Below are 26,228 nucleotides of genomic sequence, written 5' to 3' on the forward strand. Positions count from 1 at the left end.
TACCCATCCGATATGGTTGCACACCTGCGGCTCGGCTATCCACTTCATTGGGACATGCAAGCTTCCCCAAGGTGGCAAGGTCACATGGTTCGCAAGGGAGTAATTGTTGATATTAGGTTGAATGTTGCAGCATGGATAGAACAGGCAGCTGTACAAATGAAAATTTTTAAATTCAGAGAAATTTGGAAATTTAAGATACAATTTAAGGACAGGTTTAAGGCCGTCACTGAATAACCAGATGAAGAGGTGTGCACTAAACGGAACACAGTCGAGAAACTCTTTTTTTTTTTTTTTTTTTAACTTGAAGAGATAGTAGGCTACAGAGAATCAGGGATGAAAGAATGGATATTGGATTACTCTTGGGAATCAATCCAAAAGCAAAGAGAGTGCAAGGCACTGGTCAACCCCAGTAGAAGAAGAAACCAGAAAGCAGCAGCAATGATGAAATACAGGGAGGCCAACAAGGAAGTTAAGAAGAAAGTGTTTACAGACTACCTGGCAACACAAGTAAAAGAAGCAGCAAGAGTTGTTAATAGCAAAGAAGTGTATGTCATTACGAGAAAGCTCTCTAGGAGGAACGTTTCAGGGGAGGAACCAGTTCAAAGATGCAAACTGAATAGTCTTGACATTTGAGACACAGCACTAGGAAAGATGGAAACAGCAGTTCATAGAAGTATTTGGTAATCTTGGTGAGGAAACAAGAATTGAAGAAGTTAAAACTATTTTGGCAGACCTAGGTATTTTGGTAGTCACCAACTTGATAGGAGATTGGACAAGCAGTGAGACAAAATGAAGAGTGGTAAAGTGCCCAGTGTAGATAACATTATCCCAGTAGCCCTAAAGGCAGATCCGGATTTAATAGCAGAAATCATGGAGCCACGTTGTGATAGTACATATATCACACCCTCGCACTATATGTAGAAGTGAGAGATGTTATTGTCAGTATTCGATTATTATTATTAATATTATTATTATTATTATTATTATTATTATTATTATTATTATTATTATCAGGATTTTATTTGTTTATTTTATCATTTATATTTGTAAGCTGGGAGATCTCCATATATGTAGTATGAGTAATTTGTTTTGAACGAGTGGGAAAACATTGCTATATTGGACTCTGGTAATTTGTATGACTCATGCGGGCATCCCAGTGTCTTATGAGATGTACTTGTTGTCGGTAAGTTCGATGAATCATGTTAATAGCCCAGAATCACATGAACTTGTTGATGTTGTACTAGGAAAGTTCTATGACTCATGTGAAACACCCCAGAGAGTTTGTTTATGTCTTGGAACCAAGAAGTAGTTCAGAGCATGGTCTTGACAAGAGGATCTACCATGATTGGCTGACCAGGATCAATCTCGGCGTATCATCTGAGAGCTGAGGTCTTTATATACTTCGACATCACAGCGGAAATACACACGCGGTAGGGAAAGGAGTAGTGCTGATACATGGTACTGGAGTGACACTGCTGCACTAGACTGGGCTGGACTTCAAACGTTCGTGGAACGTAGTCTTGTTATGATCGTGAAAATTGGCTGATCGACAAATTGTGGAGTGTTTACGCATTAAGTATTGTAGCACTTGTGGCGGCCTGGTATTATATGTTTGGTGAAAGCTATCTCAGACTTTCCGTAATTTATGTTCAGGATCGACAAGCGTGTGTTGCTCAAATGTATATATCTTTACAACAAGTGTTGAAATGAAATGAAATGAAATGAAATGGCGTATGGCTTTTAGTGCCGGGAGTGTCCGAGGACAATTTCGGCTCGCCAGATGCAGGTCTTTTGATTTGACACCCGTAGGTGAGCTGCGCGTCGTGATGAGGATGAAATTATGATGAAGACGACACATACACCCAGTCCCCGTGCCAGGGAAATTAACCAATTAAGGTTAAAATTCCCGACCCTGCCGGGAATCGAACCCGCGACCCCTCTGGCCAAAGGCCAGCACGCTAACCATTTAGCTATGGAGCCGGACACAACAAGTGTTAAAATCAGTGAACACAGTATTCTGAGGTACAGTATCTGTGTGATATAATAAGTGCCGATTATGAGAATTGGCAAGTCGTGTTGATACAGAGACAGTGAAGGGTATTTATCTACATATATGTGCATTGTTCAACGGACTATCTGCAAATGGTGGCATAGTTCTCACTTTCGTTTTCCCATTGTTTTCTTTGTTGTTGTTGTAAATATGGAGTCTTCCAGCAATCTTTTGTTTGTGTATTATAAGTGTATTTGGGTGTGTTGATGAGGTGCTCATGCACGGATTTGATTGAGAATATAGTTAGATATTTTAGAATCAATGGAGTTATTGATGAACCTAGGTGCAGTTCCTACCTATTTAGTCGTTTTCAGAAGGTTAGGTAAGGCCTGAAGCAGATGTACCAGTACGCAGCATTATGTACCCACCCTGGGATATAAAGAATTATCATGCTCTATCTAAATTCGAGGGATCCATTCTGGTGAACTCTGGCGCCCATACTACGGACATTTCGATTATCTATTTTTATTAAGTTTTCGAGTAATGTTATTTAATTATATATTTTTATTCATGATTTTATTTATCAGTATTCATCAAATTATTACAACGTCTAACACTAATATGGAATGAAGAACACCTTCTTGAGGAATGGAAGAAGGGAGTCCTCATAGAAATATCGAAGAAGAGATTTTTAATGACTGGAGGGGAATAACATTGCTCTCATACGGGAGGAAAATGATGTCGAGTCATACTGAACAGAAGAAGCAGTGCTGGTGATGGGAGACTCAATGAAAATAAACAGGTTTCAGAGAAAGGTTGATCTATTCTGGATTAGGTTAACGCACTATGGATAATCATTGAAAAATTTGATGAGGTCTTTGATTTTGTTAACCGAGAAAAAGTGGAGGGCTATGGAGAAGTTCGGGATTCCACAAAAAGTAATCTGTCTTGCACAGGCAATGTATGATGGTTATACTTGTCATGTAGAACATAAAGGGAAGCTGTCTCAATCTTTTTCTGTGAAATCAGCAATAAGATGGGGGATTTTCCCTGTCGCTACTCTTGTTTATCATGACACTGGATTGTATATTGAGAGAGGCAACGAATAGAAAGCAGAGCATTCAGTGGTGATTAAATAACCGATTGGAGGAACTAGATCATGTGGATGATTTTTGTCATGTTACAGAATGTTTTGGGGACATGGAAATCAGACTGGATGTCTTAGAGACAGAGAAGATAAAGAAGTAGTCGTAAAGATAAATAACAAAAGGACTAAGGAAATGTGCAATAACCCAACCTAACAATTCTAGCCTGACTAAATAGGTTGGATATAGAAAGGGTAGAGGAATTTTGTTACTTAGGAAGCATGTTCAGCCAGGCTGGAGGTTCATTCAGAGATGTGAGTCGTACAAATAAAGCCAAAGGACCTTTTGCACAGTTACAACCAATATAAAGTTTCCCCCACCCACATTCGCATAAAAATGAAGCTAAGACTGTTCGACTCAAATGTTAATTATGTTTTATTGTATGGAAGCGAGACATCGAAAGTGACCAAAGGCAGTACCACAAAGTTACAGACTTATAAATCTTAGTTTGAGGTACATTATGAAAATACGCTGGCCAAAGACAATCTCATAGAAAGACCTTTGGGAACCCACAAGTCAAAGTCCTTTACTGTAATTGTAATCTATCAGTTTCATATCCGTATTGATACTTAGTATCTATAATCACAAAGAAGAATGGGTACTGTCCACCTAATCAATACTTTATTATATCTTGTTACTAAGCAGTCCTTTACAACAACAGATGAGAAGAAAACGGAAGTGGATCGGCCACGTCCTGAGAAAACCACAAAAGAGTATTGCAAGTCAGACATTGAACTGGTAATAATAATATAATAATGTTATTGGTTTTACACCCCACTAACTACTTTTACAGTTTTCGGAGATGCCACAGTACCAGAATTCAGTCCTGCAGGAGTTCTTTTACGTGCCAGTAAATCTACCGACATGAGGCTGAAGTAACAAAGTTTTGTAGGAACTTATTGGTCCACCTTTTTTCAGCACAAAACAATTTGTTGTTTAAATTAAATTACAAGAATTATTTATTCTACACTAGTTTCGACACTGTTTGGTGTCATCTTCGGTCGAACATAGATCATAGAAACGGGCTATCATATAAAAATTACATTTACACAATATAAAATACATTACAACATTACTTTTAAAATAATTCCTGAATAAAATGACTAGAATATTATCTTCTTTTTAACTAGTTTAAGACTTGTGGGTCAAATACAATAAGTTAAGAAGACATATAATGAGTGAATTTCTGCCAACCTGGGATCTTGAGAGTCCTGGGTTCGACTTTTGTCACACTTAATATCTGATAAAAACAGTTTGATTTTAAGACATGTTGCACTTTGTACAGAGTAAGGATAGCTTCCCCTCCCTCTTCCCACCTTCCCCGGCCTACATCACGCCCCTGATCAGAGCTTGTCGTAACGCACAGTCTCTCTCCACATTTCGTGCCATTCAACAGCCGTCTGAGGTGAGTTTCATATAAATACATAATTACACGATTTGATTTTCCACGTTGCCCCTTCCCCCTGCCCCTCTTTTATGCACATTCTTATAATTAGCATTTTTCTCTTTATTCTTTAGGTCCCACATTGAACTGGGAAATACCGTTCTTTTAGTGTCTTATGGACTTCACTCATAACACGTTTCCACCTCATTTGACATGCTGCAGTAATAAGCTAATTGAACCAGACACAAGCAGCTGTTCAAAACTGTGACCTTCAAGATTGATTTCATCACTCACAGAGCTAGTATCCTTACTCTGTACAAAGTGCAACATGTCTTAAAATCAAACTGTTTTTATCAGATATTAAGTGTGACAAAAGTCGAACCCAGGACTCGCAAGATCCCTGCTTGGCAGAAATTGACTCGTTATGTCTTCTTAACTTACTGTATTCGACCCGCAAGTCTTAAACTTGCTAAAAAGAAGATAAATATTCTAGTCATTTTATTCAGAAATTATTTTAAATGTAATGTTTTAATATGATCTATGTTCGAACTGAAGATGACATGTCTTCTTATTTTATTCAACCCACAAGTCTTAAACTTGCTGAAAAGAAGATAAATATTCTAGTCATTTTATTCAGGAATTATTTTAATTGTAATGTTGTAATGTATTTTATATTGTGTAAATGTAATTTTTATATGATTGCTCGTTTCTATAATCTATGTTCGACTGAAGATGAGTCCATACAGCGTCGAAACTAGTATCGAATAAATTATTGTTGTAATTTAATCTAAACAACAAATTGTTTTGTATTGAAAAAAGGTGGACCAATAAGTTTCTTCAAAGCTTTGTTTTCTCAGTTCAATATGGACCCAAGATGAAATTTTTAACTCTAAATGAGGCTGACGTATTTGATCAATTTCAAATACCACCAGACTGAGCCAGGATCGAACCTGCCAAGTTGGGGTTAGAAGGCCAATGCCTCAACCGTCTGAGCCACTCAGGCCGGCGCATTGAACTGGAATCCACAAGTTAGTTGCAGGCAAGGCAGATTGGGGATCACCTGGAAGGCGACCATCGACAGGGAGATAGCTGGAATCAACAAGACATGGAGAGAGGTGAAAGCATTGGCAGTAGATAGAACAAGCTGGAGAAATTTTGTCGAGTTCTATGTTCCACCTAGGAATTGAAGGGTAAGTAAGATCTGTCAGCATGAAGAACACCCACAGGACCACATACCACACCTTCAACCCCTGATTGTTGTTTTAGGAGACCTAGTATTGAGCTCGTCACTCATGAGGAATGATAGCCACAGAAGGATAATATGATATCATCTGTGTTCTCAAATTCATTTTTGACTGTGATTTTTTAAATATAAGTTGTTTTTCACAATTCACCCTATGACAGAGTAAATTAATTAACCATCTTCAAAAATACTGTAACTTGTAGGCAGGTAGCGGGTAAATAAATACACAGCTGGTAGCGTCTACTCTAAGATTTATTAACTATCACTAATTGCTGTACAATTACAGTCACACCATCACTTTAATTAGGTCTCTCTATCTCACACACACATGGGGGGGGGGGCAGTCTTCTTCCATTATCCCTCGTTGCTCAGCTGCACTGATCTGTCAGTCCATGTGTAGCACTCCGTTGACACTGTAGCATGCTGATCCAGTATTTACAGCAGTACACACACTTCACAGCACTGATTTCAATTGCACTCCACTGAACCAATTACTGTAGCATGACCCGGCTCTCTATCGCTCATTAACCGAGTGCACAGTGAACCACTGGGACTAGTCTAGCATGCCTTTTATAGGGGTTGATGGGGGAGGGGGCAGCCCTTCCAGATTCTTCGGATCAGGAGAAATCCCTTGATCTCTTGCGAAATCGAAGACTCTGGTTACACTTTCTGTTCATTTCTGGTGCTACCAGGAAGGCTCGAAAGGAGGTGACGGAGTAGTGGCCAAGGGGCTGGCCTTGACCTTGAGGCTCACCTATTACTGGTTGTAGCTGAAGCGAGTGTGGCGGGCCCTACTAGGCGATGTCACTCATGACAGGAAGCCAGATTGGATCACTCACCCTGTAGGCCTTGCCGTTCACTATGGCAAATCTGCTGCAATGCTCTATTCTGAGCTGGTACTGTGGTCTTTTCTGGACAGCAAGTTGCATGGGAGACTAACAGACGTAGATGTTCTGCACCTTATACTTTCAAGGTAATATTTTCATAAGTGTGTAATCATGACTGATATTTTAAGATCATAAAAGTAATGCACAATGAGCTAAATTGGCTTAAACTAAACCAGCGTCGAAGCTATCATTCGTTGCTTCTGCTCCACAAAATAATTACAGGCAGATACCCTCTTCTCTGACAGATTCTTTCCAGTTGCTCTCAACCATTCATGACATCCCAACCAAAGTTGCAGCTAACCTAACACTCAAAATACCAAATCACAGATCTACCATCTACAAGAATTCTTTTGTTATCAGTACAATTCAAACATGGAATTCGTTGCCCATTGATCTAAGGGATGCCCGATTTGAGCCCGTATTAAAAAAGAAATGTTGGCAGCTGTACTTGGATGGATCAAGCAGAGTGTAAATACAGTACATGAATTATGTTTTCCTATTTTGTTACTTCATTCCGTGTGTCCATAAGTTTGACTAAATTTGGTTCTCTTGCTGTATTAGGACAAATTTCTTTATTCTGTGTTATTTCATATGTGGGTTTTTTCTTTTCTTTAATGTGTTTTTATAACTATTTGTAGAGTTTAGTATTATAGTGATTGAGAGTGTGTGTAATATATGTTAAACTGTATGTACATTATGAGACATGGTTTGGCAGAATAGCAGGCTTTATAGCCTGAGTCACGCTGTGTAAATAAACCCAAAATAATACAGAAATATTATCAAGCTGAGCTCAGGAAATATACAAAGGATGAGTGACTTTCATTGGTTAGATCACCCTGTACCATCCAGAATTGTACTACAACAGAGCTATCTTCAGAAACACATGCAAAAAACACAAAAACTGCCTCCTGATACCCACTTCCACAACTACTTTCCTCGCTAGTGTTTCTGTGTTGAAAATTTCAATAGCTGACTTACCGTTTCTCTTTTCCTACAATGTGAAGCTTTGAGATTGTGTAACTGTTCAGCTATAAGTTGAGGGCAGACCTCTTAGTGTTACTCAACGGCATTAGGTTATGTGCCAATACGGGTTTCACCCTCTTCCTTCCTCATCATAATCACCATTCCACATAGGATAAAGAACATTAGATAGCCTCCCCTTGTTCATCTTTTTTTTTTTTCCTTCATTGCACCCTTCCCCTCTCATGTGAGCCATGCTAAAATGGCATGTTTATAAAAATTATGTTTCCCATATTGCAAAGGGCTTGTATCAGCCTCACCTCGATTGAGTTAAGTGTTTCCATGATTGTACCAGAGAGGGTAGCTCCCTCGGTCATGAGCACGGAAGATCATTCTTTCGGCGAGACTGTTGTTTTATCTCTTTGGAGCGAATCTTTGCATTGTTATGTGTGTGGAATATAAACATGGACCCCACGCATATTGGAGTGGCGTTTTTATGCCATAAATGGGTTTTTAATAGATTTAAACTTGACCCATACTACCATCCTTGTTATTTTGATTATTGATATTACAGGTATGGTAATCCTTGTATTAATATTATTTCTACGGTTCTGTTTTGCCATTCTCTTCTTTTAATGGTGGCCGATTGATATGCACCCTTTTGCTCTACAGCGAGATTGGGCTGTGTGTCTGTTGTTGACGTGATTGTGATGTGTTCAGAGCTGGGTCTCTGATTGGTTTTATTTACGTGCACTACATTGTAAAGAATTTTGCCGTCGAATGAATGTACGCCCTGCGTGTCGATGCGGAGATCCGTTCGTGTCGTACGAAGTGCGTAAGCTGATGGGTTTATGCGTGACCACTGGGGGTCTATTATCCTACTGCTAATTGTCTGCGCCGTGCACGCTATCTCTGACATATGTAAGAACTTGTTTGTGACCATGAGGGTCATACTATATGAGTTGGTGTTCAACTTATTAACTGGAGCAACCACCCGTATTGTTTGCCGATACTGGCAATGTCTGATTGTTTGGGTGTGTGTTGGTGAGTGGAAGGAGAGAAAGGATGACGTATCGGTCAGCTCAATTTATATTTTTGACTTTGTTCTTGAGCCTCATGCTTGTTGCCGGTACGGTGATATTTATTTTGCCTTGGTCTCCGTCATGGCCGTTTGTTTGCCCACGAAGCCTCCGTGTTTGTTTTCTTGTATTCAGGCTATGCACATGCCTGTGTTTCTCTTTGGGTTTGAATATTGTTTCTTTGGTCCAGAGATGTTTCTCTCTGTGCTTTGTTATGATCTTTCACATTTTATTTTACCTTCTCTGAGTTTTTTTCTTTTCCTTGCTGCATGGGAACTTTGATCTGTGGTAATTGTTGAGATGATGTGGAAGTTAAATAGACGCGTATGTAAAGAATTTTATTTATCTCGCGGAAAGAATGACCGAGTTGATCCGTGAGGATTGTATTCACATTACCACATTATGTAGCGAGATTGCAATTGAGACGGTGAGTCCACCATATGAATAATTTAAGCTTGGTGTTTGAAAAGCTGTGCTCAGGCATGAATGTTAAGACTCCAATTGGATGAACTCTGCACATGTATGTATCCTTTCTTTTAATTGCTGGCTTCATTTCTTTTTTCTTTTTGAATGTTATTATATCAGTAAACCCTCATTTAAATTTAGTTTGAATTTTATTGCTAGTAGCCCTAGTCTCGTTCCTGTTCTGCATTGAAATGAGGGTCATTTCCAGTTCAGGGCTGTGTCTTTGGCCTTTCCTAGTCGCGGTCCACGCCTCGAATCTCCCGACGTGTGTGTTTTATGGTGACATTGATTGTCGGTAAGGGAGGGGGTGTGGCTCAAATGGTAGCAGATGGGAGGTAGAACTGGAAATGGTGATTTATGTTGGATATATTGAGTCCTAATTCTCCCTAGATTTAGTCTTGTGAAGTCATTATGTTCTGACCTTAATCCTGAGTGTTATTTACAATTTATGTATTCTTGTGACCATTTGCATGTGTGTGTCGTGTTTGTTATCACTGAATCTTTGCCTAGAATATGGAAAGTCAGAAAGCTTTAGACATGAGTAACGAAAGCAAAGTTTTTAACAGGGAAATCTCCAACCTTGAGAGAGAAAAGGGGGAAGGTATTGATGAGGTTAATGCATCCCTTGTGTCTGGTAGCGATAGTGGTAGATGCCCTGACGGTAGGAATGCTATTGCAAGTAGAAATTGTGCCCTCGAAGAGAACCATGTGGAGCCCATTTTCCCCAATTCTAGACCCGCTAGTGATCGTAACGCTAATGTTAACTCTGTTTTTTATGTCGTCAGGAAATGGAAGCTAAATTTTTCTGGAGAAGGGAACAGCTCCACTCTCATTGAATTTCTTGAGCGGGTGGAAGATTTCGCCGAATGTAGCTCACTACCCCTTGATCTGTTTGTTCCTGTCATCCCAGGGATGCTGGAAGGGCTAGTGTTAAAATGGTTCAGGCTGATCAAAGCTAACATTCAGTCATGGAACGATTTTGCTACACGTATTAAACAGCGCTTTGGGTTGTTCGACATGGACTACAGTTTAAAACAAGAAATTTTCAGAAGGACCCAGGGAGTAGGGGAAGGAATTGTTGATTACGCCACCGGTATTTTGACTTTGTTCAACCATTTGTGTGTCATGGTGCCTGAATCTGAAATTTTCGACCAGTTTTATAGAAATCTAGCCCCTGATAATAAACTATACATAAAAATATCTCCGGTTGAATGTGTTGAAGGTATTATTAATTTAGATCGTGAGTTCGAATCGACAGTCAGTCAGAATAAATTCTACCGTCCACCTCCTACTCCGACCGATTGTTCATTTCCCGACGTTGCCTGTCGTACGCCCGTCAGATCGGTCTCTTTTGGTGCAACCCCTCCGCCGTCTCGCCCCTTTGGTAGTCCCAATCGCAGGTCCAGCATTGTATCTCCGCCTCGACGCTGTGTAAATGCCATTCAACCTTCTAACTCGCCTGTAGTAAGCAATACTGCAGCAAGGAAGTGCTGGAATTGTGGGAAACAAGGGCATGTTTCAAAGAACTGTCGGTCTAAGGCTCCTCTGAAATGCTCGAAGTGTGGTCTAGCTGGTGTCACTCAGCACATGTGTCCTTGGTGCAACTCTCGGCAGGGAAACTAAATGCGCGCCGCTTTGATGGCCCGTAGTTGGCGCCTAATGTTGGTGTTAATAAAAAGATCTGGGGCCTTCCCTCGTCTACACCCTGGGCCAAGATTTATGTTGGATCGCGCGTACTGTGTGCCTTATTAGACACCGGTTCCTGCATTTCCTTTGTGAACCAATCCCTTGTGGCTTCTATGGATTTGAAATATCTCCAAGCCTGTGAGAGCTTGGGAAAGTTCATGTCTGCTGATGGCCGTCAGGTATGTCCCGTGGGTCGAATCAAATGTCATATTAAAATTCATAATCTTTCATGGGATTGGGCATTTAATGTTGTTCCTGATCTATCTGTCCCGGTTATTTTAGGAACCAATTTTATGCTGGCTATTGGTCTATCTATTGATTTTATCACTCGTACCTTTGCCTTTCGGTTCAAATCAGGTGTAAGTTACCCTTTTGAAGCCCCTTTCAAACGTGCCACCGTATGTGCCCTTTCTAAATCTCAACTTCCCAACGCCTCATGTGATTTGACTGACAACCAAAACTTGATGTTAAACGGTCTGTTGGAAGAATTTTCTGATGTTTTAACTGCTGATTTGGGTTGTGCTAAAAATGTCTCCTATTCCATCGAACTGAAAGATGATACCCCTGTTAGGTCGCCTCCATTCGGTTGCTCACCCCCAAAACTGTCTGCTATGAGAGAATGTGTTAACGACCTCTTGGAAAAGAAGGTAATTAGTCTCTCCAAGTCTCCTTTTTGTAGTCCCGTCCTTGTCCCCAAAAGGGACGGTAGATTTAGGTTCATCGTAGACTATTGGAAGGTCGTTAAGAATATAGTCTTCGACAGCTTCCCCTTACCCACCATTGAAAGTGCCTTTCAACATTTTCATGGCAGTAAATTCTTCACCGTTTTTGGCTTTAATTCAGCGTATTACCAAATGCCTTTGGATCCCAAAAGCTGTCCTTACACTGCCTTCGCCACTTCTTTAGGACTATTTGAATTTAATAAAGTATCGATGGACAACTGTATTGGTGGACAAGCGCTCAGCCGTGTGATGGATTTGATCTTTGCAGATCTGAAATTTTCCTATGTCTTTAATTTTCTGGACGATCTTCTCATTTTTTCACCAAGCCTTGACGAGCACCTAGCTCACCTGCGTGAAGTTCTTGGTCTCTTGTGCAGGCTCGGTTTCACTATAAAACCAAAAAAGGTGTCGCTTTGCTCTAAGCGCTTAAATTTCCTTGGTTATGTCATATCTGATTCCGGAATCGCTGTGAACCCCGACAGGGTTAAATGTTACATGTTACAAATTTCATGTTTGGTCCATATTGAAATGTACATCAGTTTAAGATATTACCTAAATTTATTAGGATCAACCTATTCAATACAATTGAGTTTCCAAAGTTAGGATTTACATCCTATTAAACTGAAATTTGAAGGGACATGTTTCGCCCTTTATAAGGGCATCATCAGCATTTTTACACTTATACTTCAAAGATAAAAATCAGGATCCTGATTGTCATGGTAAAAAATATAAAAATGAGAATATAAGATTGGAAATGAGTATTATACAATGTGAGAAATTGTTATGAGTTCTTAAATAATAATTTTCAATTGAAACTTCATTTAAAATGTTTGCGAAGGAAAGGTTGAAGTTGGTATGATATTACACTGGTAATTTTAAAATATTTTATAAAATAGACAAACTAGGCCTTAACCATATAATGACAAGAAGGTCTATGGCTAAAGTTGCCGCATCAAAGTTCGAGTGAAATTCGGCTGAAAGCAACTTGATTTACACGTTGAAGAGAAGGTTAATGGACCTTAGTAGCCACTTAAGATGACACTGAAACTTTCTTGTTGAAAACTTGTGATATTAAACTGTAGTATGGCGCTATGTAGATTCAAATCTTACTCGTTCCAAGACCATACAGACAACCAGTTCATACCACAAAAATCGAGAACATTCTTCACCATATATCCTTCAATAGTTAATCTATATTCAAAACTACAGCTAACAACAAGTAAGAATGTTCCCATTTAACTATCAGTCTAAGAGTTAATAACTACCCCAGTTAGCAAAGATCTATACGGCAACATTCAATTACGAACTTTTTATCACTCCTTAAACAAAATCACGGAGACCGTGAACCCACTTCGTAAATAACGAGATTAATGGATTAATGGGTCCAACTTTATCATCTACATAGCGCCATACTACAGTTTAATATCACAAGTTTTCAACAAGAAAGTTTCAGTGTCATCTTAAGTGGTTACTAAGGTCCACTAACCTTCTCTTCAACGTGTAAATCAAGTTGCTTTCAGCCGAATTTCACTTGAACTTCGATGTGGCAACTTTAGCCATAGACCTTCTTGTCATTATATGGTTAAGGCCTAGTTTGTCTATTTTACAAAAAATTTTAAAATTACTAGTGTAATATCATACCAACTTCAACCTTTTCTTCGCAAACATTTTAAATGAAGTTTCAATTGTAAATTATTATTTAAGAACTCGTAACAATTTCTCACATTGTATAATACTCATTTCCAATCTTATATTCTCATTTTTATATTTTTTACCATGACAATCAGGATCCTGATTTTTATCCTTGAAGTATAAGTGTAAAAAGGCTGATGATGCCCTTATAAAGGGCGAAACATGTCCCTTCAAATTTTAGTTTAATAGGATGTAAGTCCTAACTTTGGAAACTCAATTGTATTGAATAGGTTGATCCTAATAAATTTTGGTAATATCTTAAACTGAGGGTTAAATGTATCAAAGAGTTTCCTTGGCCCAAGAATGTCCGCTGTGTGAGAAGATTCCTTAGTATTGTTCGTTTTTACAGCCGTTTCATCAAAAACGTTTCCCAAATTTTGACCCCCTTAAACCTTCTGAAAAGGAAAAACTGCCGTTTTGTCTGAGACGAGGCCCAAGCCCGTGCCTTCAATCAACTGAAGAATGCCCTTTGCCAAGCCCCTGTTCTCCACAGTCCAAATTTTCCCGTGACTTTGTCCTGCAGTGTGACTCCAGCGAACTTGCCGTTTCTGCTGTACTTAACCAATCCGATGAGGACAGGAAGCTAGTCCCTATTGCGTATTTCAGCAAGTTGTTGCATGGGGCTGAATTATGATATTCTATTTATGAAAAGGAATGCCTGGCCGTAGTTTTAGGTGTTGAGAGATTCAGTTCTTATTTAGAGCACCGTCATTTCTTCGTCCATACGGATAATCAAGCCCTATCGTGGATGAGCGCCAACGTCAAGCGAATTGGCAGCACAGCTAGGTGGATCCTCTGGTTGTCAGCCTACAAATTCACAGTTGTGCACATTCGTGGGAAGGAGAATGTTGTGGCAGACTGTCTGTCGCGTATGTTCAACGGGGTAAATGAGTGTGAGGTCGAGTCCGAGGATAGTGTTGAAATTATCAATATTTTGCAAAATTATCCGTGGTCCTTCACGGACATTTCTGAGCACCAAAAGGATGACGCCGAGTGTCAAGAACTGCTGAAAGGAGTCGCTGATGGGTCTCATTGAGACAAGTCGTTTGGTATCAAACTAGGGTTGTTGGATCGTCGTAACCGTAAAAATGGTAATGACAAAATTTACGTTCCTCTCAAATTAAGATCCATGATGTTGCACTGTTATCATGATTCTTGCCTGGGTGCTCATCTAGGTCAATACAAAACTTTGCATCATATCTCTCGTGATTTCTTTTGGCCTAATCTCAAAAAGGACGTATTAGAGTATGTGAGGAGCTGTGACGTATGCCACCGGTGTAAACCTGCGCAATCTTCTCAAATTGGACCCCACTCCTCTGACGTCGCAATGTACCCGGGGGAAAAGTTATTTATCGATTATTTTGGTCCTCTCATGAAATCCAAGAATGGCAATGTTGGAATCCTGTCCGTCGTCGACGCCTTTTCTAAATTCGTATGGTTGTTCCCGGTCCGCAAAATAAACTCGAGCAGCGCCGTCTACATTTTATCTCGGCATATTTTGGGAGTTCGTGGGCCCCCGAAGGTTTTAGTCTCAGACAACGCGTCTACCTTCAGCTGTCGTAAATTTCGTCACCTGTGTTTTGGGTGGGGAGTGAAGCATGTTTTTCTGAGCTCCCACTACCCCAAAACTCCTCACGTTGAAAGATTTCACCGTAATCTGAAATCCTGTCCGAGTGCTTTCCATAACGCTGATCAGCGCAGCTGGGATGATAATTTGGAATTTTTTGTTTTAGCCTTCAACAGTGCTGTGCACGAATCTCACCGCCGCACCTCAGCTGTTTTGTTTCTAGGGAGAAGCCTTGCTGACCCGCTGCAGTTGAAATGGGACATTGGGTATCTGTCCGAGCCATCAAGAAACATGAGTATTGAGGCAAAATGGAAGGAAGCCGTTGCACACTTGGTCAGAGCCCGAGACCGGGTGGCAAAAAGATTCAACCAGGAGAGGAAAAGGGTCACCCTGGAAGTTGGAGACCTGTCTGTGGTAAAAATGTTCCCTATAAGCTCGGCAGCGAACCAAATCATGGCCAAACTCTCCCATAAATGAATCCCAAGAGAATTGTAAGGTTCCTGGACCTGTAACTGTAAAATTGGAGGATCTGACGAGTAAGAGGTTATCAAAGGCTCAGGTGTCTTTATTGAAGCCATATCATCAACGGAGCTAGTAAAGCTTTCTCCATTTTCCATTTTATTTTAGTAGTAACACACGTTTATTTTGCTTGTTGTATAATTACCAATGTTCTAAGGTCCTTTTCCTTTCAGGGAAAATAATATAGAGGGAAAAAAAAACGGGAAATGGAAAGGAATATCGGTGTCATTGGTTGAAGATAACACGAAATAAGTTGCGAATCCCTTGGAGACGTGAGGATGTTACGTTTAATTACAACTTTTCCTTGGCTACCTGACACCAATTTATGGAAGTATTGAATGAATTGCTTGAAATAGACTGATTTTTTTTCAAAATGGCGCCCGGTAATGACGACGTGGTGTTTTATCCTCCGAGTAAATTAACCGTAAAATCTGACGAAAAGTGCAGAAAATGTCGAAGATTAGTGAAAAAGGGAGTGTTGTGTGATTCATATGATCAATGGTGGCATTATAAGTGTGGAAATTGCCATAGAGACATAAAAACTAATGAAAATGTTGACTGGATTTGTGAGCAGTTTCTTCGTAATGATATTGGCGACGGCGTTGACGATGAAGCACCAAAAACAAACGATGAGGAATACAAAAGTGCATTAGAAATTATAAACATTCTACAAAAGGACAATGAGGCTCTTAAAGTTGAAAATCAAGAATTAAAAGAAAGACTGCGATCACTAGAATTTGGGACTGACCATTCTTCGAGTGATATACCGGTACCAGTAACAATCTCGAGCACGTGGTGTCAAGTAGTTCATGGATGGCCGGCTAAGAAGAAATCTACAACTGAATTTCCGGAAATAAAAATCAGAAATAGGTTTTCTGCCCTAAATAATTTAATTCTGGAAGAAAGTGATCGCGCGCATGAAAACAAATCATCGCGATCCGCGGCCGTTGCCGTGCCGAGGTTAAAATTTAGGCCTAGATTTCAGATTCAAGACCCAGTTAGGCCTAAATCAGCAAAGGTAGCTGTGTTTGGTGATAGCCAAGGAAGGGGAATTGCAGGAGTGATAAACGACGAGAATATAGCAGCAACCGGAGAATTATATCCAGGAGCTTCTATCAGCAGTGTCCTGGAAAACATAGAAGAAGCAACTAGGAACTTCGGGAGCGGCGATGCAGTGCTTATCATCGGTGGGACGAACGACGTAGCTCACGACGACGCCAAGAATATAAGATCACAACTTAAACATACACTAGGGAAGCTGACCCACACTAACGTCTTTGTAGTGAACGTGACCCACAGGCATGATCTGAGTAGAGACTCGTGTGTGAACATTGAAGTGGACAAGGTCAATACAGATATTGTTAAAATTTGTAAACATTTTTGGAATACTCAGGTTATTGAATGCAGCAGTTTTGAGAGATAGTGTTATACAAAACATGGCCTCCATCTAAACAATTCAGGTAAACGAAAGATAGCAAATATTGTTCTAGATTTTATTAATCTTAAGATATGTACTGTAAAACAGACAACTCCCTTGAGTTATAATACTGACCAGGAAAACTAGTAGAAAGAGCCAGCTGTACTTCAAGCTGGCTCAGCCAACTAGAAAATGAAACTCAGGAAAGTAAGGAATTTCAAGTTACCCAATTCCAACAGTGAAGTTTTAGGGAGGAAGGGGGTCTGAGATTGCTCTTGGTAAACTGTCGAAGTGTAGTACATAAACAATTAAAATTCGGTACACTGATGGAATCTTATGAGACTGATGTGGTGATAGGAGTGAAATCGTGGTTGAGAGAAGGGGTGGGTAATAGAGAAGTATTTCCAGAAGGGTACACAGTCTATCGTAGAGACCGAGGAGATAAAAAGGGAGGGGGGGGGGGGTGTTTATTCTGGTGAAGGAAACTTATTGTTCACATGAATGGTTTACCAATGAAAAGGATGAATTATTAGGGATAAAATTAGTTTGTGATAATATGAAGGAGGTGGGAATTACAGGAACATAAAGGCCTGGAAGAGAGGAAAGAGACATGGAAATATTTGAGAAAATAATAGATTATACTCATAAAAACAGTAATAATGATATGGTAATAATTGGGGGAGATCTAAATTTGCCTGAAGTTGAATTGAATGGAGCTGCAAGTGAAGCCCATGAACAGAAACTGGCAAATAAGTTAAATTGGGAGGGTGGATTTACACAAGTAGTACAAGAACCGACTCATCTCAATAACTTACTAGATGTATTCTTGGTTAAACCATGGGAAATTGTTGATAAAACTGAGGTAATTGAGGGAATAGGAGACCATAAGGCTGTAATAATAGATGTAGGACTCGTACCAAAAAGGCTTAATAAGAGGGTTACACAAGACAAGAAATTGTACAGAAAAACTAAAGTTGATGAATTTGGGACTTACCTTAAATCACAATTCAGTTGTCGGATAAGTAAAGGGAGTAATGTGGATACATTTTGAGCTAAATGTAAAGGAATCATTTGGGAAGGAGAGAAGAGATTTGTACCTGTTAAGAAGGGTAACATGACCTCAGACCCTGTTTATTATACAAGGGAAATGAATCAAAAAGAAAATGTAGAATAGTAGACAGGAAAATGAAAGAGGGTAGGGAGAGTAGAGAAACTAGAAAACAGCTAATGAGGAAACTGAATAGAGTGAAAAAGGAAGCAAAAGAGAATTATATGAATGGCATACTTCAAGAGGGTAATGACCACAAAGGGAAATGGAAAAAGCTGTATTCATATATCTGGAAACAAAAAGGAAAAGGAATCCAAATTCCTACAGTGTAGGGAGGAGGGGGTGAACACTATTTAACAGATACTGAAAAAGCAAACCTATTTAGTAGGGAATTCAGAGATTCAGAAGATGATTGTCAGGAGTTGGAAACTGAAACAGAAGATAGAGAGGGAGAGACACAGAGGGAAACAAGAAGCTTTTCATTCACAAATGAAGATATTTTCAGAGAAATCCAACTGCTTCAGCAAGGAAAAGCAGCAGGATGTGATCAAATTACTGGGGAGGTATTAAAAACAATGGGGTGGTACATAGTGCCTTATTTAAAATTTCTCTTTGACTATGTCATAAATAATAGTGTAATACCAAAGGAATGGAAGGAATTTATAATAATACCAATTTATAAAGGAAAGGGTGATAAAAGGAAACCAGAGAACTACGGACCAATCAGCCTGACCAGTATAGTTTGTGAAATACTGGAGAGTTTAATATCAAAGTACATCAGAGGGATATGTGATGATAAAAATTGGTTCATGAGGAGCCAGTATGGACTTAGAAAGGAATTTTCTTGTGAGGTACAACTGGTGGGATTTCAGCAGGACATATCAGATCAGTTGGATTCAGGAGGTCAGTTAGATTGCATAGCCATAGATCTTTCCAAAGCCTTTGATAGAGTGGATCATGGAATATTATTAAAGAAATTGGAGGGAATAGGATTGGACGTAAGGGTTACACGTTGGATAAAAACATTTCTAAATTCAAGGGTTCAGAACGTCAAAGTAGGAAATAATGTATCGCAGGAAGAGAAAGTTTGGAAGGGAATTGCACAGGGTAGTATAATCGGTCCGTTACTTTTCTTAATATACGCAAATGATTTCGGGAACAATATAACATCAAAAACAAAATTGTATGCAGATGACATAATTGTTTATAGGGAAGTAAACAACATTGACGATTGTTCAGAATTACAAAGGGACCTTGAAAGTATCCAACAATGGGTTGAAGAAAATAATATGAAAGTCAGTGGAGGCAAATCAACTGTTACAACTTTTACAAACAGGAGCTTTAAAACTGAATTTGAATATATTTTGGATGAGGTAGTTATCCCAAAAGATGGCAAGTGCAAATACTTAGGTGTGAAATTTGAAAGTAATTTGCACTGGAAGGGTCATGTTGATGACATTGTTGGGAAAGCATACAGATCGTTGCATATCATAATGAGGCTACTTAAAGGATGCAATAAAGAATTAAAGAAAAAAAGTTACTTAAGTATGGTTCGTCCATTATTGGAATATGCAAACAGTGTTTGGGATCCTCACCAAGAATACCTAATAAAAGAAATAGATAGTGTGCAGTGGAAAGCAGCAAGATTTGTAACAGGGGATTTCAGGAGAAAGGTTAGTGTGTCAGAAATGTTAAAGGAACTTGGGTGGGAAACTTTAAGTAAGAGAAGGGAGAAAAGTAGACTTATAGGATTATATAGAGCCTATACAGGAGAAGAAGCATGGAGAGATATCCGTGAGAGACTTCAGTTGGAAAATAATTATATCGGCAGGACTGACCACAAATATAAAATTAGAAGGAATTTTAGCAGAAGCGATTGGGGTAAATTTTCATTCATTGGGAAGGGTGTGAAGGAGTGGAACAGTTTACCAGGGGTAGTGTTTGATCCTTTTCCAAAATCTGTACAGATATTCAAGAAGAGAATAAACAGCAACAGAGAAAATAAATGAAGTGTTAGAGGGCATTCGACCAGTGCAGGTTATTGTAAATAAAAAAATGTGTGTGAATAAATTAATTCCATCCCCTGGTCTAAGGAGTTTGGACAGCCAAAGTAGGGGACTGCCTGTAGGGGTGAAGTACAGTGGGGACTTCGAGGGCCCTGGGACCGCTACGGTAGCTGTGAAGGCCCTTCAGGAACTCTGAAAAGTGGTGGCAAAAGGGGCTCTGGTTAAGACGCAGCAGGTCGTTATGCTGCTTAGATTCCAGAATGGGTAAAAAAAAAAAAAGTAAATAAATGCAATGTAAAGTTTAATCTTATACCAGTTGTATAGTATCATTTGAAGTAAGTCCACATACTGAATATCAGTTGACTATATTTGTAAGTAGTACAGGAGATATTATAAGTAGAATTTTGCAAACAATATTAATTTGTTGAGGATGAGCTGTATGTTTAATAGAAAAAATTGTTAGTGTAAATTGTATAATATTATAGGAAATTTTTCTTCTCTTGTTAATTTAATATTTAGTGCTTGACAATAATGTATTTTAGTGTACCACTTGCCACTGAGGTACACACCTCATTTGCAAATAAAGACATTTTGATTTGATTTGATATTATTTAAGAAAGTACAGGGCCTCAGAGCAAGGTGGACTGCATTTAGTTGTGCATTGTTGTAACTCATTTTTTGTCTTTATGTATATAATATGTATATTCCTATTTTTAGTTAGATTTTAGGTCCTTTAGTATATAGCAGTGCGTGCACTTTAGGTTTAAGGGTTTGAACCTCACTTTAGAATGTTTCTCCTTGTCTGATCAACAAGAAAAGACACATTTTAAAAAGGGAGCAGTGAGATGATGAGCCATGCTAAAATGGCATGTTAATAAAAATGATGTTTCCCATATTGCAAAGGGCTTTTATCGGCCTCACCTCGATTGAGTTAAGTGTTTCCATGATTGTACCAGAGAGGGCAGCTCCCTCGGTCATGAGCAAGGAAGATCATTCTTTCGGCGAGACTGTTGTTTTATCACTTTGGAGCGAATCTTTGCGTTGTTATGTGTGTGGAATATAAACAATGGACCCCACGCAGATTGGAGTGGCGTTTTTATGCCATAAATGGGTTTTTAATAGATTTAAACTTGACCCATACTACCATCCTTCTTGTTATTTTGATTATTGATATTACAGGTATGGTAATCCTTGTATTAATATTATTTCTACGGTTCTGTTTTGCCATTCTCCTCTTTTAATGGTGGCCGATTGATATGCACCCTTCTTCTCTACAGCAAGATTGGGCTGTGTGTCTGTTGTTGACGTGATTGTGATGTGTTCATAGCTGGGTCTCTGATTGGTTTTATTTACGTTCACTACATTGTAAAGTATTTTGCCGTCGAATGAATGTACGCCCTGCGTGTCGATGCGAAGATCCATTCGTGGCGTACGCAGTGCATAAGCTGATGGGTTTATGCGTGACCACTGGGGTCTATTATCCTACTGCTAATTGTCTGTGCCGTGCATGCTATCTCTGACATATATAAGACCTTTATTTGTGACCATGAGAGTCATATTATTTGAGTTGGTGTTCAACTTATTAACTGGAGCAACCACCCGTATTGTTTGCCGATACTGGCAATGTCTGATTGTTTGGGTGTGTGTTGGTGAGTGGAAGGAGAGAAAGGATGACGTATCGGTCAGCTCAATTTATATTTTTGACTTTGTTCTTGAGCCTCATGCTTGTTGCCGGTACGGTGATATTTATTTTGCCTTGGTCTCCGTCATGGCTGTTTGCTTGCCCACGAGGCCTCCGTGTTTGTTTTCTTGTATTCAGGCTATGCGCATGCCTGTGTTTCTCTTTGGGTTTGAATATTGTTTCTTTGGTCCAGAGATGTTTCTCTCTGTGCTATGTTATGATCTTTCACATTTTATTTTACCTTCTCTGAGTTTTTCTTTTCTTCTTGCTGCGTGGGAACTTCGATCTGTGGTAATTGTTGAAACGATGTGGAAGTTAAATAGACGCGTATGTAAAGAATTTTATTTATCTCGCGGAAAGAATGACTGAGTTGATCCGTGTGGATTGTATTCATATTACCACATTATGTAGCGAGATTGCAATTGAGACGGTGAGTCCACCGTATGAATAATTTAAGCTTGGTGTTTGAAAAGCTGTGCTCAGGCATTAATGTTAGGACTCCAGTTGGATGAACTCTGCACATGTACGTATCCTTTCCTGTAATTGCTGGCTTCATTTCTTTTTTCTTTTTGAATGTTATTATATCAGTAAACCCTCATTTAAATTTAGTTTGAATTTTTTTGCTAGTAGCCCTAGTCTCGTTCCTGTTCTGCATTGAAATGAGGGTCGTTTCCAGTTCAGGGCTGTGTCTTTGGCCTTTCCTAGTCGCGGTCCACGCCTCAAATTTCCCGACGTGTGTGTTTTATGGTGACGTCAATTGTCGGTAAAGGAGGGGGTGCGGCTCACATGTCTTCTGTTTTCTTCCCTCTAGCCATCAATCAACATTTGCATTGCTTACAGTCTACTGCAGGAACACATGTTACTTTGTGACTGATGACACAATATTAACATTTTATTACATATTTTTAATCTTTATACTCTTCTATGCATCATTTGTGTCGCCGGGTGTGTTGGCCGTGCGATTAGGGGGGGCGCAGCTGTGAGCTTCCATCTGGCAGATAGTGGCTTCAAATCCCACTGTCGGCAGCCATGAAGATGGTTTTCCTTTGTTTCCCATTTACACACCAGGCAAATGCTCGGGGTGTACGTTAATTAAGGCCACGGCCGCTTCCTTCCCATTGCTAGGCCTTTCCTATCCCATCGTCACCATAAGACCTATCTGTGTCGGTGTGACGTAAAGTAAATAGAAAAAAAAATCATTTGTGTCCTTCCCAAAGCAAGTATATTTTTTCCATACTCAGCGTAGGTTTCTGATACCATGGTTAGCCAGTTTGAGTCTCATTAGCAGAAACTATGTTTTACCATCAGAATGTTGGCTGACAGGGTAGGGGAAGTGATGGTATACAATTTCTAATTACTAGATTGCGTGCCTGAAGTCTGGGATCAATTCCAAACCTCTCCACAGTGTTCATATGGAGTGAGGGCATATGACACTGTTGAGGGTGATTCATCTGTCGGATGGAGACATTAAGTATTAAGTAGACCCCTTGGTGTTTTCAACAGGAGTTGGCTATGAGCCAACACTTGTGTTTCACCCTCTCCCTACCTCATTTTCATCATTATCCCACATCCAGATGCACAAGTCACCAATGGATGTCAAATAGACAGGCACCAGTTGTGCCGAACATGCCCTTGGACACTCCTGGCATTAAAAGCCATGTGGTAAAAAGAATGAATGTCAACTTCTAAGGAGTCTTATAGTTATGACTGTGAGGAGAAAGTCTAGTAACAACAGGGTGTTGCTCACTAACACCCTCGAGTATCATTGATGTGAGTAAAAATGAAATAAATACATTTGTTTGAAAATGCTTGCTCTCAGGCAACTCATCTATACTGATAGGGGACCTGGGGCACTTTTTTTTCAGAAAATGGATGAAATTGTCGAAATTTGAATTCTGGCATAAATAAATTATACTAATCTTTCTCTACATAACAAAAGTGGTTTTGTGCCGCTGTGACTACTTTTGACGTAGTTATGGCCGTTTTTAAATGGCTCTGCACGGTCTTTTAATTCTCTACCACGCCCCCCTTTCCTCTGTATGCTCGGCTATCTGTGTCCCTTCCGTTACTCTTAATTCCCTCTTTACAGTAGCATTGAGATGACACTATTTTTGAATATTGGAATATATACTGCCATCTGTTGGCTATGTTATGAACTACTTGAACCTACAATTTAGTCAACATAAAACTTTATATTTTAGAACATGTTTATAAATCCATCCATTCTAGTGACATGTTTGACTTGAAAAAATTCTATGTGTTTTTAGAAGTAGTATTTTAATGTGTTTGAGAGTTGTAATCAAATGCATATATTTAATAAGTTAGTGGACAGCATGACATCAGCTTATGCACTTCCTTGTTTACTATTGGGTTTGTTTTGGTCAGTTTCGTGAATTGCAAGCAAGATTGTGGGAAATTGTTAGTGAATATTATATCAAATCATGAGGAAGTAGATCCATCCAATGTAGGTAAACAAGTGCTTGACATTGCTGTATCATTTGATGGAACATGGCACAAGCGTGGCCATACATCTCTCTATGGCATTGGCATAGTGATTGACATTTCGAGTGAATTAGTTAAAGATTACCATGTGTTATCTAAATATTGTCACATGTGTGTTGTAACTGCTCATGAACTGAGTGATGATACTCCAGAATATAATATATGGCTGGAAGGTCATAAAGCATGTGGGGAATGTTCCAGGAATTATGAGGGATCATCTGTAGCAATGAAAGTATTTGCAGCTGATATTTTATGGAAAAGATCAATGAAAGAATGTGGCATGCACTACACAACTGTGCTTTCTGATGGGGATGCCAAAACATTTCTCCACCTTTCAAATGAACCAGTATATGGACAAGATGTACAATTGAAGAAAGAAGAGTGCATTAACCATGTTGCAGAAAGGATGGAGACTAGTTTGAGGAATTTGGTGAAAGAGTGGAAAGGAAAAGGAACTACACTTGGTGGAAGGGGGCTTGGAAGTTAGAAAGAAGCAACTATTGTGAAGCTCACAAATTATAGGCAGGCAATATGTGCAAATATTCCCTCAGTAGATGATATGAAATCAGCAATATATGGCACACTATACCTTTACTCCTCCACAGATGAATATCCTAAGCATAAGAAATGCCCCCAAGGACCTGAATCAGGGTGCTTCTACAAGAAGAGTATCGCAACTGGGCAAACCCCTCAAAACTCTCAAAAATTGTCAGTTCAGTTCACAACTGCAATGCTGCTGAAAATTGTGCCTGTATACCAAAGGTTGGCATCAACAGAACTTCTGTCTAGATGTTGTAGAGGGGCTACTCAAAATGCCGATGAAAGTCTTCATGCATGTATATGGAAAAAGTTCTCAAAAGGGACCTTTGTGTCCTCAAAAAGACTTGGATTAGCTGTTTCTAATGCAGTTGCAGAATACAACATGTGATGTAGTGCAACACAAGAAATTAAATCTTTCACCAGTGTCCACCAAACTTGCCACACAAAGAGATGAAAGAAGAAAATTTGACAGTCAGCAGTCAGTCACACAACAAAAGAAAACAGCCAGGAAAAAACTGAAAATCCTCAAGGAACACAGGGAGGAAGCCAAGAAGAAACAGGAGGGTAGGAGTTATAGTGCTTGTGAATTTTAAGAGATTTTGAAAGGCCATTATGAATTTTTTTTATGGTTTTAGAACTAAAATTCATTCAACTCAAAACACCATTTTTTGTAACCTGCAGTGTTCCATGTGGGTCAAATTTAAACCTATATTTACCAAAGTTGGTATGTAGCTTCTATGTCACCTAACAAAGAAGTTGTAGGACGGATTTTGCATTCTTCTTCAATATACTCATTTTATGAGGCAAAATGAACAGAAAATTAGTGGAAAATTACATGAAATAAAATTTAAAAATTGAAACAGGAGTTAATTGAGCAATATAGGGTGAATCAAAAATTCCATCCTAGAGTCACTTTATGTTATAAGGAAGAATCATTTCACAAGTTTTCAAACTCTCAGGTAGAAATCCATACCACAGGGAACTTTTTGAAAGTTGCCTGTTTTGCAAGTGCCATAAACACAAAGAACATCATATCTCATAAACTAATAAGGATATTAGGCTGAAATTAAGATATATTCTTTCCATAATAGTCCTACATATTCCGTAACAATTTCATTGTGATAGCTCAAAAATTGAGGACAATAAGAAAATGTGTCCCAGGTTCCCTTAGAGTGAAAGATTGTTGCTGGTGTGAGATGAAATAGTGCGTTCAATATATTTTAAAAATGTAGTAGCAAATGTTGTTTGTAGACTTGCATATCGCATATATCTATCAAATATCAAATCATACAAAGGAAATTTAACAGAAAGCTATGAAACATATTTAAAACTTCGCTTAAAATTTGTGCATTTTAACATTACACTGTGAATAAACTTTTCTGGAACTTACCATTTTAGAGAGAATCCTGAGGAATTTAAGTCTCGACTTGAAGGAAGTAAAACCATTAAATCGGAGGATAAATGCAGATTAGGAACTCAACAATTTTCTTCTCTTCTAAATCCTAAAGAAAACCCTCACGGTAGGAGCCTCCGAGAAACCAATTTAAAGGTAAGTTTTACTTTGGGTGAGGATAATATATTTATTGAACAAATGCCAGAGAGAAGTCTGATCCACATATGTCCTGCCTATATTCTAAATCAGAACATTGTATTCTTCCATTCTTAGTGTGTTTATGCTCTATAGTTGTGTGGCAT

General features: G+C 39.1%; 1 protein-coding gene across 5 annotated transcripts in view; it reads left to right on the plus strand.

Moving 5' to 3' along the window:
* LOC136864380 (ATP synthase mitochondrial F1 complex assembly factor 1) overlaps positions 1–26,228 on the plus strand; it is a 198,789-nt gene that overhangs the window by 102,207 nt on the left and 70,354 nt on the right. For all 5 annotated transcript variants that reach the window (XM_067141309.2, XM_067141305.2, XM_067141306.2 and 2 more), the window contains exon 3: positions 25,932–26,082. In XM_067141309.2, coding sequence (XP_066997410.2) covers positions 25,932–26,082 — 151 coding nt within the window. The remainder of the gene's footprint in view (positions 1–25,931; positions 26,083–26,228) is intronic.

This window comes from Anabrus simplex, chromosome 2 (genome assembly GCF_040414725.1).
Source record: "Anabrus simplex isolate iqAnaSimp1 chromosome 2, ASM4041472v1, whole genome shotgun sequence".
NCBI classification, from domain to species: Eukaryota; Metazoa; Arthropoda; class Insecta; order Orthoptera; family Tettigoniidae; genus Anabrus; species Anabrus simplex.